Source organism: Chiloscyllium plagiosum, chromosome 11 (genome assembly GCF_004010195.1).
Source record: "Chiloscyllium plagiosum isolate BGI_BamShark_2017 chromosome 11, ASM401019v2, whole genome shotgun sequence".
Lineage (NCBI taxonomy): Eukaryota > Metazoa > Chordata > Chondrichthyes > Orectolobiformes > Hemiscylliidae > Chiloscyllium > Chiloscyllium plagiosum.
The window spans coordinates 82791937-82813243 of record NC_057720.1 but is presented as its reverse complement, the minus strand read 5'-3'; the positions used below and the strand labels follow the sequence as shown (position 1 = coordinate 82813243).

At 46.6% G+C, this 21307-nt stretch overlaps 1 protein-coding gene across 1 annotated transcript in view; it reads left to right on the top strand.

The window, feature by feature from the left end:
* The window catches only part of LOC122554629 (LIM homeobox transcription factor 1-alpha-like), a 283529-nt gene extending 272168 nt beyond the window's left edge, over window positions 1-11361 (top strand). Inside the window, exons 6-8 of the mRNA XM_043699952.1 lie at window positions 391-460; window positions 5932-6099; window positions 9855-11361. Coding sequence (XP_043555887.1) covers window positions 391-460; window positions 5932-6099; window positions 9855-10012 — 396 coding nt within the window. The 3' untranslated portion in view covers window positions 10013-11361. The remainder of the gene's footprint in view (window positions 1-390; window positions 461-5931; window positions 6100-9854) is intronic.
* Window positions 11362-21307: the final 9946 nt, after the last annotated feature.

The window sequence follows — 21307 nt, the reverse complement described above, 5'->3', positions numbered from 1 at the left end:
GTCATCTGCAAACTTACTAACTGTACCTCTTATGCTCGCATCCAAATCATTTATGTAAATGACAAAACGTAGAGGGCCCAGCACCGATCCTTGTGACACTCCACTGGTCACAGGCCTCCAGTTCAAAATGACACTATCACTTCTTGGTTTAACTGGTTTTTATTGGTTTAACTGGTTTTTATTGGCTCTCTGTTTAATAGTGACCTCTTGCTGTGGCGGACAGTGTGAGCCCTAGCTCTGAGGGACAGAGGAACCTCTTACTCTAGGGGACAGAGTGATTCCTCACTCTGAGGGACAGAGTGACCCCTCACTGTGGGAGGGACAGTGTAAGTTTTTTTGCTCTCTCTCTGAACAGTAATGCCCTCTCTCTCTCTCTCTCTCTTTCACCAGATGAAGAAACTCGCTCGTAGGCAGCAGCAACAACAACAAGACCAGCAGAACACCCAGCGCCTGAATACAGGTTAGAACAGGAATGGTCTCAAACAGTGAGTCTGTCAGAGTGCAAGAGAGAACCTCAGTTCATCCTACAAGGTGGATGACCTTTCACCTTGGCATCACCGTGCCAACTGAGTACCCATCCTGAGGTGGCAGTCTGTTTAATACTGAACCTGAAGTGCCAATGGCACAGACAGCTAGGGAACAACAGGGCCAAGGTTACACAGCCAGGGCAGACTAGGACCCACGGGTGTAAATCAAATGCGGCTCTTTCCATCAAAGTGGGGGTGAGGAAAGGCACAGGTGAGAGGGTGAAATGTTAGTAAATCTGAGACAACACCAAGATACGTCTGAGGAGGAGGGAATTAGGAAGTCCACCTCTGTATTTGTGACTTCACTATGAGGTCCTTTAGCTCTCATCTTCACTTCCAATGTGCCAACATGTGCCTCCCCAAACTCTCTCCATTGCTCATCTTAGCTGCTTCCTCCATGTCAACTCAAGTCCAGTCATAACCTCCATGACCCTTGGTAGTTCCATGCTAGCTCATTACTCCATGACCTCAGTAGTCACTCACACACCATGCATTTCCAACAGATCTGAAGAAGTCATGTAGAGATGAAAACAAAGTCTCCTGACAATACAGTAGAACTTGCCCTCATGCACGCTTGAAAGTGAAAATAGAAACTACCCAATAAACCCACTTGAATATTTTAAATCCCATTTGGTACTTAATCTGTTATAAAAGATTTCTGTTCAGGAACTGTAAAGTCACCATAGTCCCAGAGGACTATAGGACTGCTCTCTCTTTAGAGATGGTGGTGATTTAACCTCAGAGTCACCATGCCTCAAAAGAGGGGTAAGGTTGAAAAGGTGAGACTTCAGTCAGAGCAGGGATTAAACCTGTGCAGTTGGCACAATTTGCATTGTTAGCCAGCTGTCTGGTCAACAGAACTAACCTATTAAATGTGTCTTTAAACTGTAAATAAAAACATGGTGTAAACCCTCCCTTCCACTGATGTGTGTTTTGTGCCTTTTGAATTTCAGCCAAGCATTCACGATGCCTTCTGTTCTAATAGCAGCCCTTGAAAAATGTCTACAATTAACTTCAATTGAAACTGTAGAAATGGAGGGCAATTTTCTTTCCCTACCTATACCAGAAAGCTTGTCAATTGAAAACAGTTTATTAAAAGACATTAAAAACAAATCTCCAACCCATCGCTTCAACTTTTCCATGTTTAAAGGGCTGGAGATACTTTTAAAAACTTCCAATCATGAGACTCAGACAGACCTTTTAACCATATTTATTATAGAATCACTACAGTGTGGAAACAGGCCATTTAGCTCAACAACTCCACACTGACCCCCCCCCCCCCACCCCCAAGAGTAACCCAACCAGACCCTATTATTCTACATTCACTCTGACTAATGCACCTAACCTACACATCCCTGAACACAATAGGCAATTTAGCACTGCCAGTTCACCTAACCTACACATCGTTGGACTGTGGGAGGAAACCCTCGCAGACACAGGGAGAATGTGCAAACTCCACACATACAGTTGCCCGAGGCTAGAATCGAACCCAGATCCATGACATCGTGAGGCAACAGTGCTAACCACTGAGCCACTGTGCTGACTCTGTTAATTCATGACTTCTTTATTGTGGGTTAAATCTCTGTAAACAGCAAAAATGAGGTCTGTTTGAAGTCAGCACTAATTTTAAACAACCCCACAAAATTTCCCTCTTGTGTGATTCATGTCCTGCCCTTTTCCTCCTTCTGGCAAAATTGGTATCTGCCAGGAATTAGGACGGTGTTTCTGCATTTGGGCCCCATCCACCATTTTTAATGTTCTCTTGAGTTCAGCCTGAATCTGCAGAAATCTGGCCCTGCAGGTGGAGAGTGGGCAGCTTGGATGAGGTCTGGCTCTTAGTGGAGTTTCAGTGCTGGGGACAGTCTCCATGTTGTGTGGAGAAAAGTGAGTCTGGGGCTTTCTGGGTCTCAGGACATTCTGAGTAGGAAGCGGGGTCTGGGAGTCTGGGAAAGGGTCTGGGTGCAGAGGGGCATGGCGTGGTCTGTCAATGGGTGGGAGGAATGTCTGGGTCAGTGGGGAACCTGAGGGTGTCAAGGTGGTGGGAGAATCTGGGTGTGGGGGGGGGGGTGAGTCTGAGAGTCAAGGCTTAGCAGTGTCTGGGTGTGGGGTATCTGGATGTGGGGCTGCCTGGGTTGGGGAGTGGGTTGGATAAGGAGCTGTGGATGTTCTGATTCTGGGAGTGGCGGGTAGTCTGGAAGGGAACTGGGTATGGGGATTTTCGTGCGCAGGAAAATCTTGACCGGTGTGGGGGGGGGGTTTGTTTGTAGGGGGCTGTGGATGGAATATGAGGTTTGGGCTATTTTGTATGTCAGGGTCTCGATCCATTGGGTCAGTTTCAGCCTATTGATGTCGCAATTTCAACTGAGCCGCTATCTCTGCTGTTTGCCCACGATCCTGCAACCTTTCCCATTCAGATACATCTCGAGTTCCTTTCGCCAAGTTATCACTGAAGACGTTTCAATCAGCCCTCTTTGATAGTTTTCTCCAATTCCATTTAGGAGTAAAGGAATAGAAAGTAGAGAAATTAGATTGTCTAAAAAAAGCGAAAGAGAATGAACTTTTAAGTATTAACAGGTTACAAGAATTACAAGAGCAGGTCAGAGGCTAGGAATACTGCGGTGAGTCACTCACCTTCTGACTCCCCAAAGCCTGTCCACCATCTACAAGGCACAAGTCAGGAGTGCGATGGGATACTCCCCACCTGCCTGGATGGGGGCAGCTCCAACAACACTCAAGAAGCTTGACTCCGTCCAGGACAAAGCAGCCACTTGATTGGCACCACATCCACAAGCATTCACTCCCTTCACCACCGGCGCTCAGGAGCAGCCGGGTGTGCTATCTACAAGATGCATAGCAGAAATTCAGCAAAGATACTTCGACAGCACCTTCCAAACCCACAGCCACTTGCATCTGGAAGGACAAGGGCAGCACATACATGGAAACATCACCCCCGACTTGGAAATACATCACCGTTGCATCACTGTCACTGGGTCAGGATCCTGGAATTCCCTCTTTTAAGAACATTGTAGGTCTACTTACAGCATTTCAAGAAGGCAGATAACCATCCACCTTCTCAAGGGCAACTATGGATGGGCAATAAATGGTGGCACAGCTAGAGATGCCCAAGTCCCATGAGTGAGTGAAAGAAAGATCCAAGTATCAAGAGGATCCATGCTCCAGATGGGATGGAGCCTAGGGACATTGAATGGAAAATGCAAAGGCACTGACCACAATCTCCCAATCCTCATTTGACATGGGAGTGGTGCCAGAGGACTGGAGAATTAGAAATATTACAACCATGTTTAAAAATGAGCAGAGAGTCAAACACAGCAACTGCAAGTCAGTCCATCGTCTTCATGACAATGATGGGGAAACCTTGAGAGATTACCATAACCCCAAAACTAATTTATTGGTATTTGGAGCCAAATAGATTAATAAATGAAATCAAGAGAAATTTGTTAAAGCAAATTGTCTTTGACCAACCTGAGCACATTCTTTGATGAGGGATAATGAGATTCCCTACAGTGTGGAAACAGGCTCTTCGGCCCAACTGTCCACAGTGACCCTCCGAAGAGTAACCCACCCAGACCCGTTTCTCTCTAACTAATGCACCTAACACTATGGGCAATTTAGCCTGGCCAATTTACCTGAATTGCACACCTTTGGACTGTGGGAGGAAACCAGAGCACACCCACGCAGACACGGGGAGAATGTGCAAACTCCACACAGACTGTCACCCAAGGCTGGAATCAAACCTGGGACCCTGGTGCTGTGAGGCAGCAGTGCTAACCACTGAGCCACCGTGCCACCCCAGAAATGTAGTTGATGTTGTGTATGTGAACTTTTGAAAGACATTTCACAAAGTAACACATAAAGGCTTATTAGCGTTCGCAGAGCCCCATTCTTAATGCAGAGGAGATAAGGCTCAGTAACAATATTCAGAAAGAGATGCAAAACAGAGAGTTGTTTTTGGAGATGGAGGGTGATATACAGAGCTGTAGACCACTGCACTTTTCCTCCATGTACAAATGATGTGGACATTTGGGGCATCATTTCAAAGTCTGTAAGTGCCTCAAAGCTGAAAATATAGTAAATGACGATGAGATGCAGCAGACCCAATGCCCATATGGGCTAGGGAATGGGCAGTAGACTTAGGACAGGTTAGTTTACTGGAGGGGATATTACTGGAGGGGAGTATGAAGTGAGATGTTTTGAGGGTAGAGGGAGTGGTGTGATCAATAAAATGGTGCAATTTTAAAAGGAGTGCTGCAAGAACTGTAAGAGAGAGCCACCAAATCTGGAGTGAAAGAGCTGGTGATAGACTGGGACTGGTGGTGGAGTCTTGCTATCCTTTGTATGGGATTGGAGGAAACCAGTCTCAGTAAGGATGGGACAGCGAGTCCTGAGGCATGTGACAGGCTCAGCTAAGAGGCTTTGAAAAATCAAACTCCCGCGTTTTTATGATTCCCTTGCTCTCCCACTATTCCGCTGCCTTCATTTACTTTCTTGATTCCCTCCTGAAAGTTATATTGTAGGTAGCACACACACAAGCCCCTGCATTCTAGATCGCACCAGCTCATGGCAAGAATGATCTCTTTCCCCATGTTACAGAGAGAGAGAGAGAAAGAGAGAAAGAGAGTGTGTCAAGAAAGGGGCTTCAGCCTTAGAGAGAATCCACTCTCCACTGAACTGAGAAGGTTCAGAGGAAGTTGGATGGAGGTGTTAAACCATATGTAAGTTTTTGATCAGGTAAATCATGGCAAAATTGTTCCTAACAGCAGAGGTTGGCCTTTGAAAGGTGCGGATAATTAGCAAAAGAAGCAGAAGGGAGAAAAGAATAAAGTGTGCAGAGAGCTGTTATCATCTTACGTGGCGGGGAAGCAGATTAATTAAACAGGAAATCAATTGGTTGTGAGAAGAGTACATTCAGGGGTACAGGACAAAACAGGGAGTAATTGGATAGCTTTATCAGAGCTTTATCAGAGTACAGTCACAGTGGGCTGAAGGGTCTCCCTATTTGCCCTATCATTATAATTCAATGACTACTCATTACCATAAATCTGTGTCTCCTTGTAATCAGCCAGAGGAAGGAGTTACTGTTCGCTTGTTTTTGTCAAAACCCCTCCATTAAATCTCCCTTCAGCTTTCTTCGCTCAGAGGATAACAGCCCCAAATACTCAAACTTCACCTTGTAAATGAAGTCCCTGCTCCCACTCCTGTGCAACCCTCCTTGACATCCTGCCCAGAGTGATGCCCATGTCTGGACACCGACCTTCAGATGAGGCCTGAGCTAATGATTCTAAAAACAAAGGGGTTTTACAAGACTTCCTCATATAAGTATGGAGCTGGATAGAATGTGCTGCTGTGTGACATTCATTTCAATTTATTTCTTTTTTTTGTGCAGTCCCAGCGAACAGTTCCAATAACCCTGGAATGGAAACGATGATGAACCCTTATACAAGCCTGCCTCCACAGCAGCTCCTGGCTATTGAACAGAACGGATATAACACCGATCCTTTCCGACAAGGCCTCACTCCTCCTCAGATGCCGGGAGACCATATGCACCCTTATGGTGACTGCTTCTTTCTCCTATGAGATTTCAGCCAATTTTATTTTTTAAAGAGAGACTCATATTGAATCCCAGAGTAAGAGAATGACCACTCCCAGTCATGGCAGCACTTTCAATGGAATCGTCATTCCCACTTTTCCAGCCCTGACTCTGAAAGGAAGAAGTGTTCCTATCTATTTTGCCCTGACCCCTCGTGATTTTGAACATCTCTGTCAAAACCTCCATTTCTCTAAGAGTGACAGCCTCTCTGCTGCTGACCTATCCGGGCGACTGAAGTTCCTCATCTCTGGAACTAATCTCTTCCATCTTTTCCACACCCTCTCCAACAGCTTCACATCCTTCCTCAGTGCAGTGCCGGAACTGGAGGCAAAATTCTAATTGAGGCCTACACAGGTTATTAGAACACCCTTGCTTTTGTACTGTCCACCTTGATTTCTAAAGCCCAGGATCCCATGTGCTTCAATGGTTTCTCAAACTTGCCCTCTGCCACCTTGAACAAACTATATAATGTCAGGTCCTCCTGCTCCTGAAACCCCTTTAGAACTGAACCCTTCATTTTTGTATTGCCTTTCATTGTCTTTCCCATCAAAAGGAATCATTTTACGTTTAATTTTCATCTGCCACATGCCCACCTCATTCTGCCAGCCTATCTATGTTCTCTCAGAGCCTTTCATTACCCATGTCACAGTTCCAGTCCTTGTGAAGGTGTGGTGCCCGGAATTGGACTGATCGCTAGGTTCGAACTAATGCTTGCTTAACTTGCAACTTAGCTTCTTGAAAGAGTAGTTGGACAGACTGTCGCCTGAGGATGGAGCTGACGATTAGAGGGATAGATGTTGTTTGAGATGACCAAGTAGTAATGAGTCTTGTGTTACCAGGCCTGGGTCAGGAAGGGGAGTCTATCCCGAATGACAAAGGTTGAATTTTGGAGCGATGAAGCCAGTTGAATGCTCTGAAGTATTGATTCGCAATCTTGGGAGATCTCGGTATGTCTGAAGACAACTTCCCTTCAAGGGATCAAATGGGGGTGCTGGTAGATTCGAAGTACAACTGAGAGGAATTTTGACTCTCAAAAAAGGAGGTTGTTAAACCTTCAGGGGGAAGCAATGGCCTAGTGATATTATCGGTGGACTGTTAATTTAGAGACCCAGGTAATGACCTGAGGACCTGGGTTTGAGTCCCATCATGGCAGATAGTGGAATTTGAATTCAATACATGTCTGAAATTAAACGTCTAATGATGACCATGAATTCATTGTTGATTGTTGGGATAACAACCCATTTCACTAATGTCCCTCAGGGTGGGAAACTGCCATCCTTACCTGGTCTGGCCTATGCGTGACTCCAGACGCACAGTAATGTGATTAACTCTTTTAGGGCAACTAGGGATTGGCTTTTAATGCTGGCCTAGCCAGTGATGCCCTTACCCTGTGAATGAATAAAAAAAAAAACAGGTGGGATGTAATGTTTAAAAGTCTACAAACCTGAACTGCTAAGTTGGAGTCGACCAGTTTTGGATTTAATGGAAGAGAATTGGTTGGGTGATGGGCTGGCATTTAAAATCCAATTGCCCATTTGAATACTATAATAAGGACTGTGCACCTCTCATTTTAGCTGCATCTTAAACTTGATGGGCAGCACGGTGGCACAGCGGTTAGCAGTGCTGCCTCACAGCGCCAGAGACCTGGGTTCAATTCCCGCCTCAGGCGACTGACTGTGTGGAGTTTGCACATTCTCCCTGTGTCTGCGTGGGTTTGCTCCGGTTTCCTCCCACAGTCCAAAATCGTGCAGGTTAGGTGAATTGGCCATGCTAAATCGCCCGTAGTGTTCGGTGCAGGGGTAAATGTAGGGGAATGGGTCTGGGTGGGGGCGGGTCGGTGCGGACTTGTTGGGCAGAAGGGCCTGTTTCCACACTGTAAGTAATCTAATCTAATCTAATTTTAATGCTGGATCCTGTGTTTCCCTGGAAACCTGAGGTGACAGAGAGGGTAACTAAAGAGTTAAATGCCTTTGCTGCACTCCGTGTGAGCCAGGAGGAACGGGAATGCCTCTTGCCAGCCTCCAGGCTAGCTGTCCCTCCCTCCACTGTAATCAGACCCCTGACTCTCAAAAGGACCACTCCTAACTACTGCTATCTGACCCTGCCCCCATCACCTCCCAGAGACCACCAACCCCTCCCGCTGATTACCAAATTCCAGTGAGTGACCATTGAACCCCTGTGGCTCAGATCTGTGGCAATCATTCCCTTTGCAACCCCCTCCCCGCCCCCAACACTCCATTCCCCCACACCCAGCATAAATGCTGCCCCCTCCAGACTTCACTCCAGAGTCATCTAGACTCGAGGCGTTAGCTTGTCCCTTCTCCATAGATGCTGCCTGACCCGCTGTGATCATTTGTTGTTTTCAGTACAGATTCCAGCATCTTCAGTGACTTGCTCCTGCATTGAGAATGTACTGCAGCAGCTCCTTGCTCCTGGTCTTAATGAGGTGGATTAAGCCGTACCTAAACTATGGAAACCTATATCCTATAGAAACATATAAAATTGCAACAGGACGAGACAGGGCTGGATGTTCCCGATGACTGGGGAGTCCAGAATCAGAGGGGCACAGGATATGAGGTAGGCCATTTCCGAATGAGATGAGGGGGAGTGTCTTCAGCTAGAGAGTGTGAGCCTATGGAGTTCTCTGGCACAGGAAATTGTTGAGGCCAACGCATTGGATATTTTGAAGAAGAAGTCAGATATAATGTTAAGGGCTAAAATGGGTCAGAGAGTATGGGGGAGAAAGTGGGAACAGGGAATGGAGTTGGGTGATCAGTCACGATCATATAGAATAGTGAAGCAGACTCTACAGGGCCGAATGGCCGACTCCTCCCCCTATTTTCTGTGTCAGGACTGGTTCTATGGCTAATGCTTTCACCTCTGAGTTAGACAGGGATGTGAGTTTTATCTACACTCCAGGACTGAGCATGCAATGCAGGATGATGGTCCAGTGCATTGTAGAGGGTGTACTACATTAGTGGAGTCACTGCTTTTCAGGCAAGACATGAAGCCAAGGCCCCACCCGCCCTGTCAGGTGGACACAGCACTAACCAAAGGAAAGCGCAGGAGTTTTCCTTGGTCTCCTGGCAAGTAATTCTCCCTCAAACCACTTCCTTTACAAAGAGAGGGGGCTAATGTGGTTTGATTCCCACCATGGCAGATGGTGAAATCTAAATTCAATGAAAACCTGGCTAAACCATATAACCACTGACGATTGTTGTAAACACCTATCTGGTTCACTGATGTCATCTAGAAAATGAAATTTCCCATCCTTACCTGCTCCGGCCTAGGTTTGACTCCAGAGCCAAAGCAATATGGCTGACTCCTAGCCAGCCCTGCTGGACAACGAGGCAAGGGCAATAAATGCTGAACAAGCTAGCAATACCCTCCTCCCTTGGATGAACAAAAGAAAAGACAGATTAACCCGGACCATTATGAGATTGCCACTTGTGGGATCTTACCTTGTGTAGGTTTGCTGCTGCATTGCCACATGACTACACTTCAGGAAGTTTCTCATTGGCTGTAAAACCAGTTTTACCTGTCCTGAGGTCAAGGAAGGCGTTCACTGAATGCAAGTCTTTCCTTTTTGTTGTGGAAGGTGGGTGTGGACGGAGATTGGCGATGGGCTGAATGGCCCCCATTTCAGGGAGGTCATTTTTCCTGTGCTTTCCACTCCTCGTAGCTCACAGTTTAAACATTGTCTTCTCTTTTCTCCTCAGGCAACGAGACCCTTTTCCATGACATGGACAGCGACACATCACTCAACAGTCTAGGCGACTGCCTCCTGGCAACCAATGAAGCGAGCTCCATGCAAGCTCGGATAGGAAACCCCATAGATCGGCTCTACTCCATGCAGAACTCCTACTTTACCTCATGAGGTAGAGCACGCCACCAGTACTGGAAAGAGCAGAGCTGCCCAGGCCCAAGGTCAACAGTTGTCCGAACCAATATCATTTCACAGCTCTACTCAACATCACTGAAAGCAACAGACAAAACCTGGGATCCTACAAGTGCTTGGATTGCGAAAACACATTGATAAACCCCCCCCACCCCCCCACTCCCGCCACCCGCTATCAGTTAGTCGTGCTGAATGTTTTAGACTGCTGTGGTTAGCCACTTGATGTGCTCCGAATGGTCCATCGCTATCAATGCGAGTAAAATAATGCTCATTCATTTTAAAAAGCTGATGGCTCATTGAGATGACTCGCACTCAAGCACCCACCCCATCCCCCACCCCACCATCCCCACTTCTTGGAAAGACTGAGCCCGTCTCAATTCTAGTGATTCATAGATGTCAAAAAAACTAAGACCCAGACAGGATTGGAGCGCCACGTAGCCCTCGCAAAACTGAGGCTTTGATCTCACCAGAAGACACCCCGACAGTTCACTCCTTACCATCCCGATGAAACCAGAGTCAAACCTCTCACACTCTAAAGGGTGAGATTGGACAGACGCAGGTGAAAACCTTCGACTAGGGCCAGGGGTTGGGGTGTGCGCGGGGAGGGTGAGGGGTAGCGGTGGAGTGCAGATGTCCTGCGCCAGCTAGAAACCGGGTTCCGTGCCCCGGGAAACTCAAAGCCAGAACTTTACCGACTCAATCGGAACGACTTTATAAAAGGTGGCTTCCAATGTCCAGCTTTCACTATTTAATGAAGCACTCGGTGCACTTAAGTTATGAACCTTCCTGTTCATTAGCCTTCCTTGTTTGTATCTTGTGTGAGGACGAGTCCTAATGTTGAGCTCTTATCGCGACTTGCAGTTAATAGCAATTAGCCGAAACCACGTGAAGTGTCATGAAGTCTTGAAAGCCCAACCCGAGAAAAGGCTTATGTTGTAAATAACTGCTGTTATAAGAACTTGTGTTTTTCAAAGTGCTGGTTATTTAACTGTGAAAGAGAAAACAAAAAGCTGTGATAATGTATTGACTGAAGATCACCCTCCACATTGGCATTGTCACTGCGACCAAACAGGCCTCAGCTAGAGGCACATAGAAAAATTCACAGGCTATAGGTCAAAGGTCTCTTCATTGTATGCTGTTAGTAGACACTGAATGTGTATTGTGCACCCGTTTATTCAAGTGACGTTATTCGTGTTCGAGAGACCCTTCTCACCTGTTGTCGGTTCAAGGCCCAAAACAAGGTTAGACTAGAATCTCACAGACACACCTCTCCCCTTGTAGCTCAACCCAGCTTCTGAAGTAGAATAAACTGCTGGATGTATGATAAACTGCTGTTGTCAATCTTGTCTTGAGGCTCATTTGGGCGTATCAGTCACAAACTGCACTGGGAGAAGTAGCTCTCCTTTTATACTTGGTCATACTGGGGCCTCGCTTCAAGTTCAAGTTGGCTGCTCTTTGGCTGGATTGGTAGTTAGGCAGCAACAGTGCCCCCGGGCCTACAGCTGAAGTGAGCTGAGCTCCAACAGCTGCTTGGCAACTGCCTCCGGAAACTACAGGACTGAGACAGCCTGAACCATCCTCCACTGAAGGAAAAACAACTTTGTATGTGATCCAAAAATCCATCTCTAAGATTGCGAGAGCGCAGGCCTTCAGGAGAGCACTGCCCTGGACTGGGTGCTGATGGGAGGATAATTACTTGCAGGGCTCCGCAGCAATGTCTGTCCCCAGTGTCTGAAGTGCAGGCACCAGAAGGATGACAAGAAGGGAGACCTCCGGAGTCTTTCGACAGGTTTGTGTTGTACTGGTGGCCATTTTGTTATGAGCGAGCCCTGGTAGATACCGTGAAGTAGCATTGTGTACAAGGCAGGCTGGTGGCATAGGCCGGAAAAACAATTGGGTCATAGGTGCCCAAAATCCTTCCAGTGCCCACTGACTTCCTCCCTCAGCGACGCAGCAACTCATTGCTTATCATAGTTCAATGGCAAATTCAAAATTGCGAATCACCTCCCCCCAGCTCCATGCTGAAAACGAGGCTTGATCTTCTCTTTCTTAAGAAGGGGTCGAGGGGAGAGAAAGAAACCAAGGTTGCTGGGGTGAGTGCGTCACTCTGGGACCTTGTCCAGACTCAGATAGGGGGCTGGCCAACTGCCCAGAATGTTAACGAGTGCAAAGCAACTGTGGATCAAGTGCCCATGACATTGAAGATGACTTATTGACTGAAGAATGATAGCTAGAGTGTTGCTAGGAGTGGGAAAATGACCAGTTGAAAGGTATAGGGCTCACGGCTCCATGACGCCAGGAGCAATATCAGACACGATGGCTCACTCACCTCCAGCTGGAAGCTTTGGTGTGTAAACTGTCTCGTTTAGATGGCACTCGGTCTCTCCCAGCTGTCCATTTCATCCAGTGGGCCATAGTTACTACCATAAGACTTGGGGAGCAGCAGTAGGCCAATCAGCCCATCGAGTCTGCTCCACCATTCAATGGCTGATCTGATAACCTCAACCCAATTCTATTTTCCTGCATTTTCCCCATAACCTTTACTGATCAAAAATCTCTCTATCTCAGCCTTGAACTTACTTAATGACCCAGCCTCGACAGCACTCTGTGGCCAGGAATTCCACAAGTTCACTATCCCTGAGAGAAGGTATTTGTCCTCATCTTTGTCCCAGATGCTCTCACCCCCTTATTATGAGATGGTGCCCTCTGGTCCCCGACTCTCCCACAGTGAGAAACAGCCTCTCCACAGCTTCCCTGCCAAGTCCCCCAAAAATCTTAATAAAACCAAAAACAGGCCATGTGTGTGTGTATTTGTCTGTGCATATGTGTGTGTATTTGTCTGTGCGTGTGTGTGTACATGTGTCTGTGTGTGTGTGTGTGCGCGCACGTGCGTGTGTGTGTGTACATGGGTCTGTGTGTGTGTCTGTGTGCGTGTGTGTCTGTGTGTGCATATCTGCGTGTGTGTCTGTGTGTGTGTGACTGTGTGTGCGTGTTTCTATGTGCATGTTTGTGTGTGCATTTGTGTGTGTCTGTGTGTGTCTGTGTGTGAGCATGTGTGTGTGTCTGTGTGAGGGCATGTGTCTGTGTGCGTGCATGTGTGTGTGTCTATGTGTGTGCCTGTGTGTGTGACTGCGTGCCCCACGTGTGTGTGTCGCTTTGTGTGTTTGCATGTGTGTGTGTGTCTGTGTGTGTCTGTGCGTGTGTGTGTGTGCGTGCGTGTGTACGTGTGTGTGCGCATGTGTGTGTCTGGGTGTATGCATGCACACGCGCAAGATGGACAGCAGAAGCAGTTTCTCCTTGTCAGCTTCAAAACCTAAACAGTGGGATGCCACAGTTTGGAGGGGACATTAAACACAAGCAAACACTTGGACGTTAATGTCAATGCACCCTCTATAGATCAAAGGCGGGGAGCCCTGGTCATTCCTCATTCCCACAGTGTTACAGCTCTGGGGGAAGTGGCTGTTCACAAGGAGGCTTGTTTGTCACTCTGCGCTTTAAGGAGAAAACAGCGTGTGTGTATTACTTCAATGGATGAGGGACTGGAGTAGGTGTGGCTATGTTGCTGACTTCATGTCGTCTCAAGATTTGGCAATCCAGAGTTCAGATCCAGATAGGGGAGAAATCTGCTCCCTTAATCCAGAGTTCAGATCCAGATAGGGGAGAAATCTGCTCCCTTAATCCAGAGTTCAGATCCGGATAGGGGAGAAATCTGCTCCCTTAATCCAGAGTTCAGATCCGGATAGGGGAGGGATCTGCTCCCATAATCCAGTGTTCAGATCCAGATAGGGGAGGGATCTGCTCCCATAATCCAGAGTTCAGATCCGGATAGGGGAGAGATCTGCTCCCATAATCCAGAATTCAGATCCGGATAGGGGAGAGATCTGCTCCCATAATCCAGAGTTCAGATCCAGATAGGGGAGAGATCTGCTCCCATAATCCAGAGTTCAGATCCGGATAGGGGAGAGATCTGCTCCCATAATCCAGAGTACAGATCCGGATAGGGGAGAAATCTGCTCCCATAATCCAGAGTTCAGATCCAGATAGGGGAGGGATCTGCTCCCATAATCCAGAGTTCAGATCCAGATAGGGGAGAAATCTGCTCCCATAATCCAGAGTTCAGATCCAGATAGGGGAGGGATCTGCTCCCATAATCCAGAGTTCAGATCCAGATAGGGGAGAGATCTGCTCCCATAATCCAGAGTTCAGATCCAGATAGGGGAGAAATCTGCTCCCTTAATCCAGAGTTCAGATCCAGATAGGGGAGGGATCTGCTCCCATAATCCAGAGTTCAGATCCAGATAGGGGAGGGATCTGCTCCCATAATCCAGAGTTCAGATCCAGATAGGGGAGGGATCTGCTCCCATAATCCAGAGTTCAGAACCAGATAGGGGAGAGATCTGCTCCCATAATCCAGGGTTCAGATCCGGATAGGGGAGAAATCTGCTCCCATAATCCAGAGTTCAGATCCCATCGAGGTGTTTTGACTGTTTTGGGCACAGCCCATGTCATCTCGGAAAATCGATCCCGATTTCAGTGGAAAATTCCGACCCCGCTCACTGAGGTCCCTGAATGTGCTGTCCTGCCCCAGTCAGATGTATATGTGACTCCAGTTCTTTATGTCGACATGGCTAACCCATCATTGACCTCAGAAAGGACTGAGTGAACTGCTTTTGTCTAGAGGATGGGCATTCCAGGCTAATATTGCCAGCAATGCCTGCACCTTGAGAGGGATTTCTCTTGTAAAGTTGTTTGCCATTTACTGTGTCTATAGTGGTCGTGGGAAACTACCCACTGCCTGTTCTCTGCCCCCTCGCTGGCCTCAATCCATTGCTGGATGCACCGCTTATCCCTGCACTGCAAGAGAGCTCCCCATCCTCATTGGTCTGTGGTGAGACCTTCTTCAATTGGTCCAAGTGGAGCCAGTGCTGAGATTCCTTACTCCAGGTCTCTGTCATGTGACCCACATCTCCCTCATCCTTTTTAACACAACCTTCTACTCCTTCCTCCCTGCTTTCCTACTTTCCTGCTCACCTCTCTCCCTCCCTCTTCCCACTCTTCCACTCCCTTCCCCCACCATCCACTCCTCCACTTTCCTCACTTCCATGTCCTCCCATTGGCTCCCTGCCTCATCGCCCTTTCCCTTGCCCTTCTCTCCCCGTTAGGCGCCAAACTCTGTTTAGCATCAAACAGTTGAGCTGAAGGGCCTGTTTCCATGGTGTATGACTCCGTGACCATAATCTAACAATGGGAAGCACTTTAAGGGGAACTGGTGAGTGGACAGAGTATGGCTATCAGTCAGGGAGCAGGGCAAGGAGAGTGTTCATTGGCAGCACGTCCTTCGGAAAAAAAAAGGTTTCAACTGAAAAAAGAATTAATACTATCTGAAAGCAAATATTAACATGGTTAGAATGATTGTGCAGTGGGTTAGAGAACGGTGTAACTTCATAGAATATAGTCCACTTTCTCCCTGTGATTCCCTGTATCATTGTAAATCTCCCACCGTTTTAGTCATTGTCATGTTTACGTAATGCTGTGTTAATAAAATTTTCCAATGTGAGAATAAACTCCATAATGTATACTGACATCTCTCAGTGTTTCACGCAACGGGGAATCCTTTGGCTCATGGAACATTCCAGAAACTAAGGGATGTTTTCTCAGCAACATATTTAATGTAAGGGACTGTCATGTGGCTTGTAGAAAGAATATCTTCTGTACACCATAAAGAAATACCAATGAATGCTGTTGGATCTCTGTTTCTTTTCATTAAACGAGGCCCTCATTTCTCTCGAGCAGGAAGTAGGGGGGACTAACTGTGTGATTGAGTGAGATCTGGAGCGAGTGTGCTCAGGATTCAAATCTCTACTCTGTCAGTGAGCTGGTGAGACCTCAACTGAGTCAGAGGAGGTTAGAGTCTGGTTAGACAAGGGAACCCAAGGTTATCAGGGTAAATGGGAACGCGCAATTGGAAACACAAACAAACCAGCCATGATCTTATTGAATGCTGTTGCAAGCTTGAGGGGGAGAATGGTCTACTTTTGTTCCTCTACTGAGTGTTTGTATGCACATACTATATGGAGGGAGTCTGTCACTGAAATGATGAGGGAGTCTGTCTGTAAGTGAGCAAGATCTTCAGGACGTTTATGAGTTGAGTGTAATCTTGAGTGAATCCATCAGTGAGTGAGTGAAATCTTGTGTGAGTCTGTCAGCGAGTGAGGATGTCAGTGAGTGAGTATGTCAGTGAGTGAGTGTAATCTCAAGTGAGTCTATCAGTGAGCGAGTGTAGTCTCGAGTGAGTCTGTCAGTGTAATCTCGAGTGAGTCATTGAGTGTGTAATCACGAGTGAATCCGTCAGTCAGCGAATGAAATCTTGTGCGAGTCTGTCAGCAAGTGACTGTAATCTCGAGTGAGTCTGCCAGTGAGTGAATCTGTCAGTGAGTGAGTGAAATCTTGAGTGAGTCTGTCAGTGAGTGACTGTAACCTCGAATGAGTCTCAGTGAGTGAATCTGTCAGTGAGTGAGTGAAATCTTGAGTGACTCTGTCAGTGATCGAGTGTAATTATGAGTGAATCTGTCAGTGAGTGAGTGAAATTTTGAGTGACTCTGTCAGTGAATGAGTGTAATCTTGAATGAGTTTGTCAGTGACTGAGTGAAATCTTGTGTGAATCAATGAGTGTGTATCACAAGTGAGTCTGTCAGTGAGTGAGTGAAAACCTGAGTCTGTCAGAGTGTAATCTTGAGTGAGTCTCAGTGAGTGAGTGTAATCTCGAGTGAGTCTGTCAATGAGTGAATGTAATCTCGTGTGAGTTAGTGAGTGAAACCTTGAGTGAATCTGTCAATGAGTGAAATCTCGAGTGAGCCTGTCAGTGACCAAGTGTAATCTCGAAGATGTCAGTGAAATCTTGAGTGAGTCTGTCAGCAAGTGAATTAAATCTTAATGACGTCTATGTTTGAGGTTTTGAGCCTGAATGAATTTCACCAAATCGACCTCATGTCCAATCCCTACAGTAGAGTTTGTCTCTTGTTTCTCCTCACTGACATCAGCTTGTCCATGACACTCACCTCTCACTCCCTCACTCTTACTCCTTCTGAATTGTTAACCAGGCAAATTTCCTTCCTGGCCTCTTGTTAACCTCTTCCTATTCCTCAAGCAGCTCACTCCCCTTCTGTCTCTGCCACCCTTTCAAATTGGCCGTCCTCACTCCTCTTCACAATAAACAATTCCCATGACTTGGCATCTGTCCTCAGCTCTTCCACTACCGTGGGCCTCATGCATGTCTCTCTAACCTGTAGTCGGGAGTGTGGTGCTGGAAAAGCACAGCCGGTCAGGCAGCATCCGAGGAGCAGGAGAATTGACATTTTGGGCATACGCCCTTCATCAGGAATCGTAGATTTGACTATTCCAGTGATCTTCCAACTCGCTTCCTGTTTCACTTTCCTTCAACCTACGTTTATGCAAAACTTTACTGCCTACATCTTAATGCCCAATAATTTCAATTCGCCCATAACTCACCATTAGCCCCTTGGCTCTCCATTCGGCAACCCTTTGATTTTACAATTCTCCTTCTTGTTTTCAAATCTCAAATGGTCTTGTTTCATTCATCTTTCTCCTCTCTCCAACTCTGCAGTCCTTCATATTTGGTCTTTTAAATCTCCTTGACTTTCATTGTTCTCTCAGCTGTCTTGGCCTTACTTCTGAAATTGTCTTCCTAAATTGTTCGACCTCAGTTTTCCTCCTTTAAGTCTTCCCTTAAAAGTTATTTCTTTGTCTCAATGTTTGGTCATCCACCCTAACATTAGCTTTTGGGGCTCAGTGTTAACATTTTGCCTGATAATCCCACCGGAAGGTGCATTGACGATGCTATATCAATGCAAGTTGAATTGTTACTGTTACAGTCAGTGAGTGAGGCCACAATTATATTGATCAATGAAATGAGATCATGGCGTCTGGAATGAGTCAGTGACTGAGTGTGAGAGTTCGGGGAAGAATCTATCAGAAGATGATTGTGATTTCAAGAGTGTGAGTGAACAAGTGAGTGAGTGAATGTGTGAGAGTGTGTAAATGTGTGAAAATGTGTGTGAGCAATTCAGAGAGTGAGTGTGTGTGAATAAGCGAGTGTGTGTGAGAGTGACTGTGTGAGTTAGCGAGTGTGTGGGTGTGAATTAGCGAGTGTGTGAGTGAGCGTGAATTAGCAAGTGTGCGTGTGAATTAGCGAGTGTGTGAGTGAGTATGAATTCGTGAGTGTGTGTGAGTGTGTGTGAGAGTGAGCGTGACTGAGCATGAATTAGTGTGTGTCAGTGCAAATTAGCGAGTGAGTATGGATTAGTGAGCTTGTGTGAACAACTGACTGTGAATGAGTGTGAATTAGTGAGAGTATGTGTGTATGAGATAAAATTAATGAGTATGAGTGTGCGAGTGTATGTGTGAGTGTGAATAAGTGAGTCTGTGTGAGTGAATTTGAATTACCAAGTGTGAGAGGGTAACTGTGTGAGTGAGTGTGAATTTGCAAGTGTATACGAGAGTGACTGCGTGAGTGAGGATGAATAAGCGAATGATATAAATGAGTATGTGTGCATGGGTGACTGTCAGTGTGTGTGAATAAGCATGTGTGTTAAAGTGAGTGTGTGTATGAGTGACTGAGTGAATATGAATGAGTGAACATATGTGAAGGAGTGTGTGTGAGAGATTGACTGAGTGAGTGAATAAGTGTGAGTTAATAAGCGAACAACTGAGTGTGAATAAGTGAGTGTGCGTGAATAAGTAGTCAGAGTGATTGAGGTTGTCGGTGAGGAGGGAGGTTTTGAGGTTTTTAACAAATCAATAGTGTAACATTTTCTGTGCCCTTTGGGACAGATTAGACATTATGATTGGGCAGGATATCAGAGCCAAGGGCATGGGAATGGTAGCTTGCTGTCTTCAGATTGCAATCAGATACCAGCAGGTTTGGTGGGATGATACTGTGTTTGAATGTGGCAGAAACTGAATTAAACCAATCTATTTGTCAGGTGTTCGATAAAGTTCCCCATGGGAGACTGATTAGCAAGGTTAGATCTCATGGAATACAGGGAGAACTAGCCATTTGGATACAGAACTGGCTCAAAGGTAGAAGACAGAGGGTGGTGGTGGAGGGTTGCTTTTCAGACTGGAGGCCTGTGACCAGTGGAGTGCCATAAGGATCGGTGCTGGGCCCTCTACTTTTTGTCATTTATATAAATGATTTGGATGTGAGCAGAAGAGGGACAGTTAGTAAGTTTGCAGATGACACCAAAATTGGAGGTGTAGTGGACAGTGAAGAGGGTTACCTCGGATTATAACAGGAACTTGACCAGATGGGCCAATGGTCTGAGAAGTGGCAGATGGAGTTTAATTTAGATACATGCAAGGTGCTGCCTTTCGGGAAAGCAAATCTTAGCAGGACTTAGATTAGATTACTTACAGTGTGGAAACAGGCCCTTCGGCCCAACAAGTCCACACCGCCCCGCCGAAGCGCTACCCACCCATTACCTTACTTATACGCTTAATGGTAAGGTCCTCGGGAGTGTTGCTAAACAAAAGAGACCTTGGATGCAGGTTCATAGCTACTTGAAAGTGGAGTCGCAGGTAGATAGAATAAGAAGAAGGCGTTTGATATGCTTTCCTTTATTGGTCAGAGTATTGAGTACAGGAGTTGGGAGGTCATGTTGTGGCTGTACAGGACATTGGTTAGGCCACTGTTGGAATACTGTGTGTAATTCTGGTTTCCTTCCTATCGGAAGGATGTTGTGAAACTTGAAAGGGTTCAGAAAGGATTTACAAGAATGTTGCCAGGGTTGGAGGATTTGAGCTATAGGGAAGTCTGAATAGCTGGGGCTGTTTTCCCTGGAGCGTCGGAGGCTGAGGGGTGACCTTATAGAGGTTTATAAAATAATGAGGGGCATGGATAGGATAAATAGACAAAGACAAAGTCTTTTCCCTGGGGTGGGGTGAGTTTAGAACTAGAAGGTGTAGGTTTAAGGTGAGAGGGGAAAGATAAAAAAGGGACCTAAGGGGCAACCTTTTCACACAGAGGGTGGTTACGTGTATGAAATGAGCTGCCAGAGGAAGTGGTGGAGGCTGGTACAATTACAGCATTTAAAACATTCAGATGGGAATATGAATAGGAAGGGTTTAGAAGGCTATGGGCCAAGTGCTAGCAAATGCGACTAGATGGGGTTGGGATATCTGGTTGGCACGGACGAGCTGGACTGAAGGGTTTGTTTCTGTGCTGTACATCTCTATGACTGTCTGACTCTAATTGGCAGCCATTTTACAGGGACCATTGAATAGTCGAGTACTTTGCATATATTATAGCTCAGATCACTACAGAGATGACAATAGTTGGCAAGTGTGAGAACGATTTTAAGCACTCCACTTTTAAAATGGCCGCTCCATGCTGTAGTGCCAATTTCCAGCTTTTTGTTTGTTTGGTTCACTTGGAGTTCACACCCAGACCTAACCAATCAAGCACAGTGAGTATCAATAGTAAACAGACCCACATAATGAAAAACAGAACTACTGGAACCAATCAGAACTATTGGCCTCAGAGTTTTACTCAGAAAGAGGAGGCTGCAAGTCCCTGTGAGTTCAGGGTTAGCTTTGCCTGGCAGCCAAGACAAGTGCCAATGGGGCATGCCATTGCATGGGTCAACCCAGGCCCTGGCAGTGAAGCTGGGAAAGGGGCCAGCTCTCCAGGATGTGCTGCCAGACTCTCATCTATGAGATCACGGAGACACCAAGACATGGAGACACCAGATCACGGAGACAACTGCCCTGGGTCTCATTCACGCAACACTCCTGCATGAGGGAGCAGGAGGGGGCTGAGGCAGTGGGTCAAGGATGCAGGAGAAGGTCTCGAGAGCAGAGTCCCCATCATAGGGGCTGGATAATCAGAGACACGAGCTACCGTCAGCGTCCCTGGAGACCGTATCTCTGCAAAGAGTCTGCTGCAGACTGAGCTGTGCCCCATGGACAGTGATGTGCCTGTGATTCAGGGGGCCACTGAGATGCTGAACCCCTGGTATCCACTGCACGTGCATGTGGAATTTATAGCCAAATGAAACATCAAAGTAGAGTCGCTGATCCCATTTTGGTGAGCAGGTGGGTGTCTTCACAGATCGAGACTGTGTCAGAGCCATAGGATTGAGAGTCCTCTCCAGATAAACACAACAATAAGCACAGAACACAAAGAAAAAGTTAGAACACAATTGTGCATAAGTATGGGATCTTATATCTGTACACATAGTGGTGTTAACAAATTTC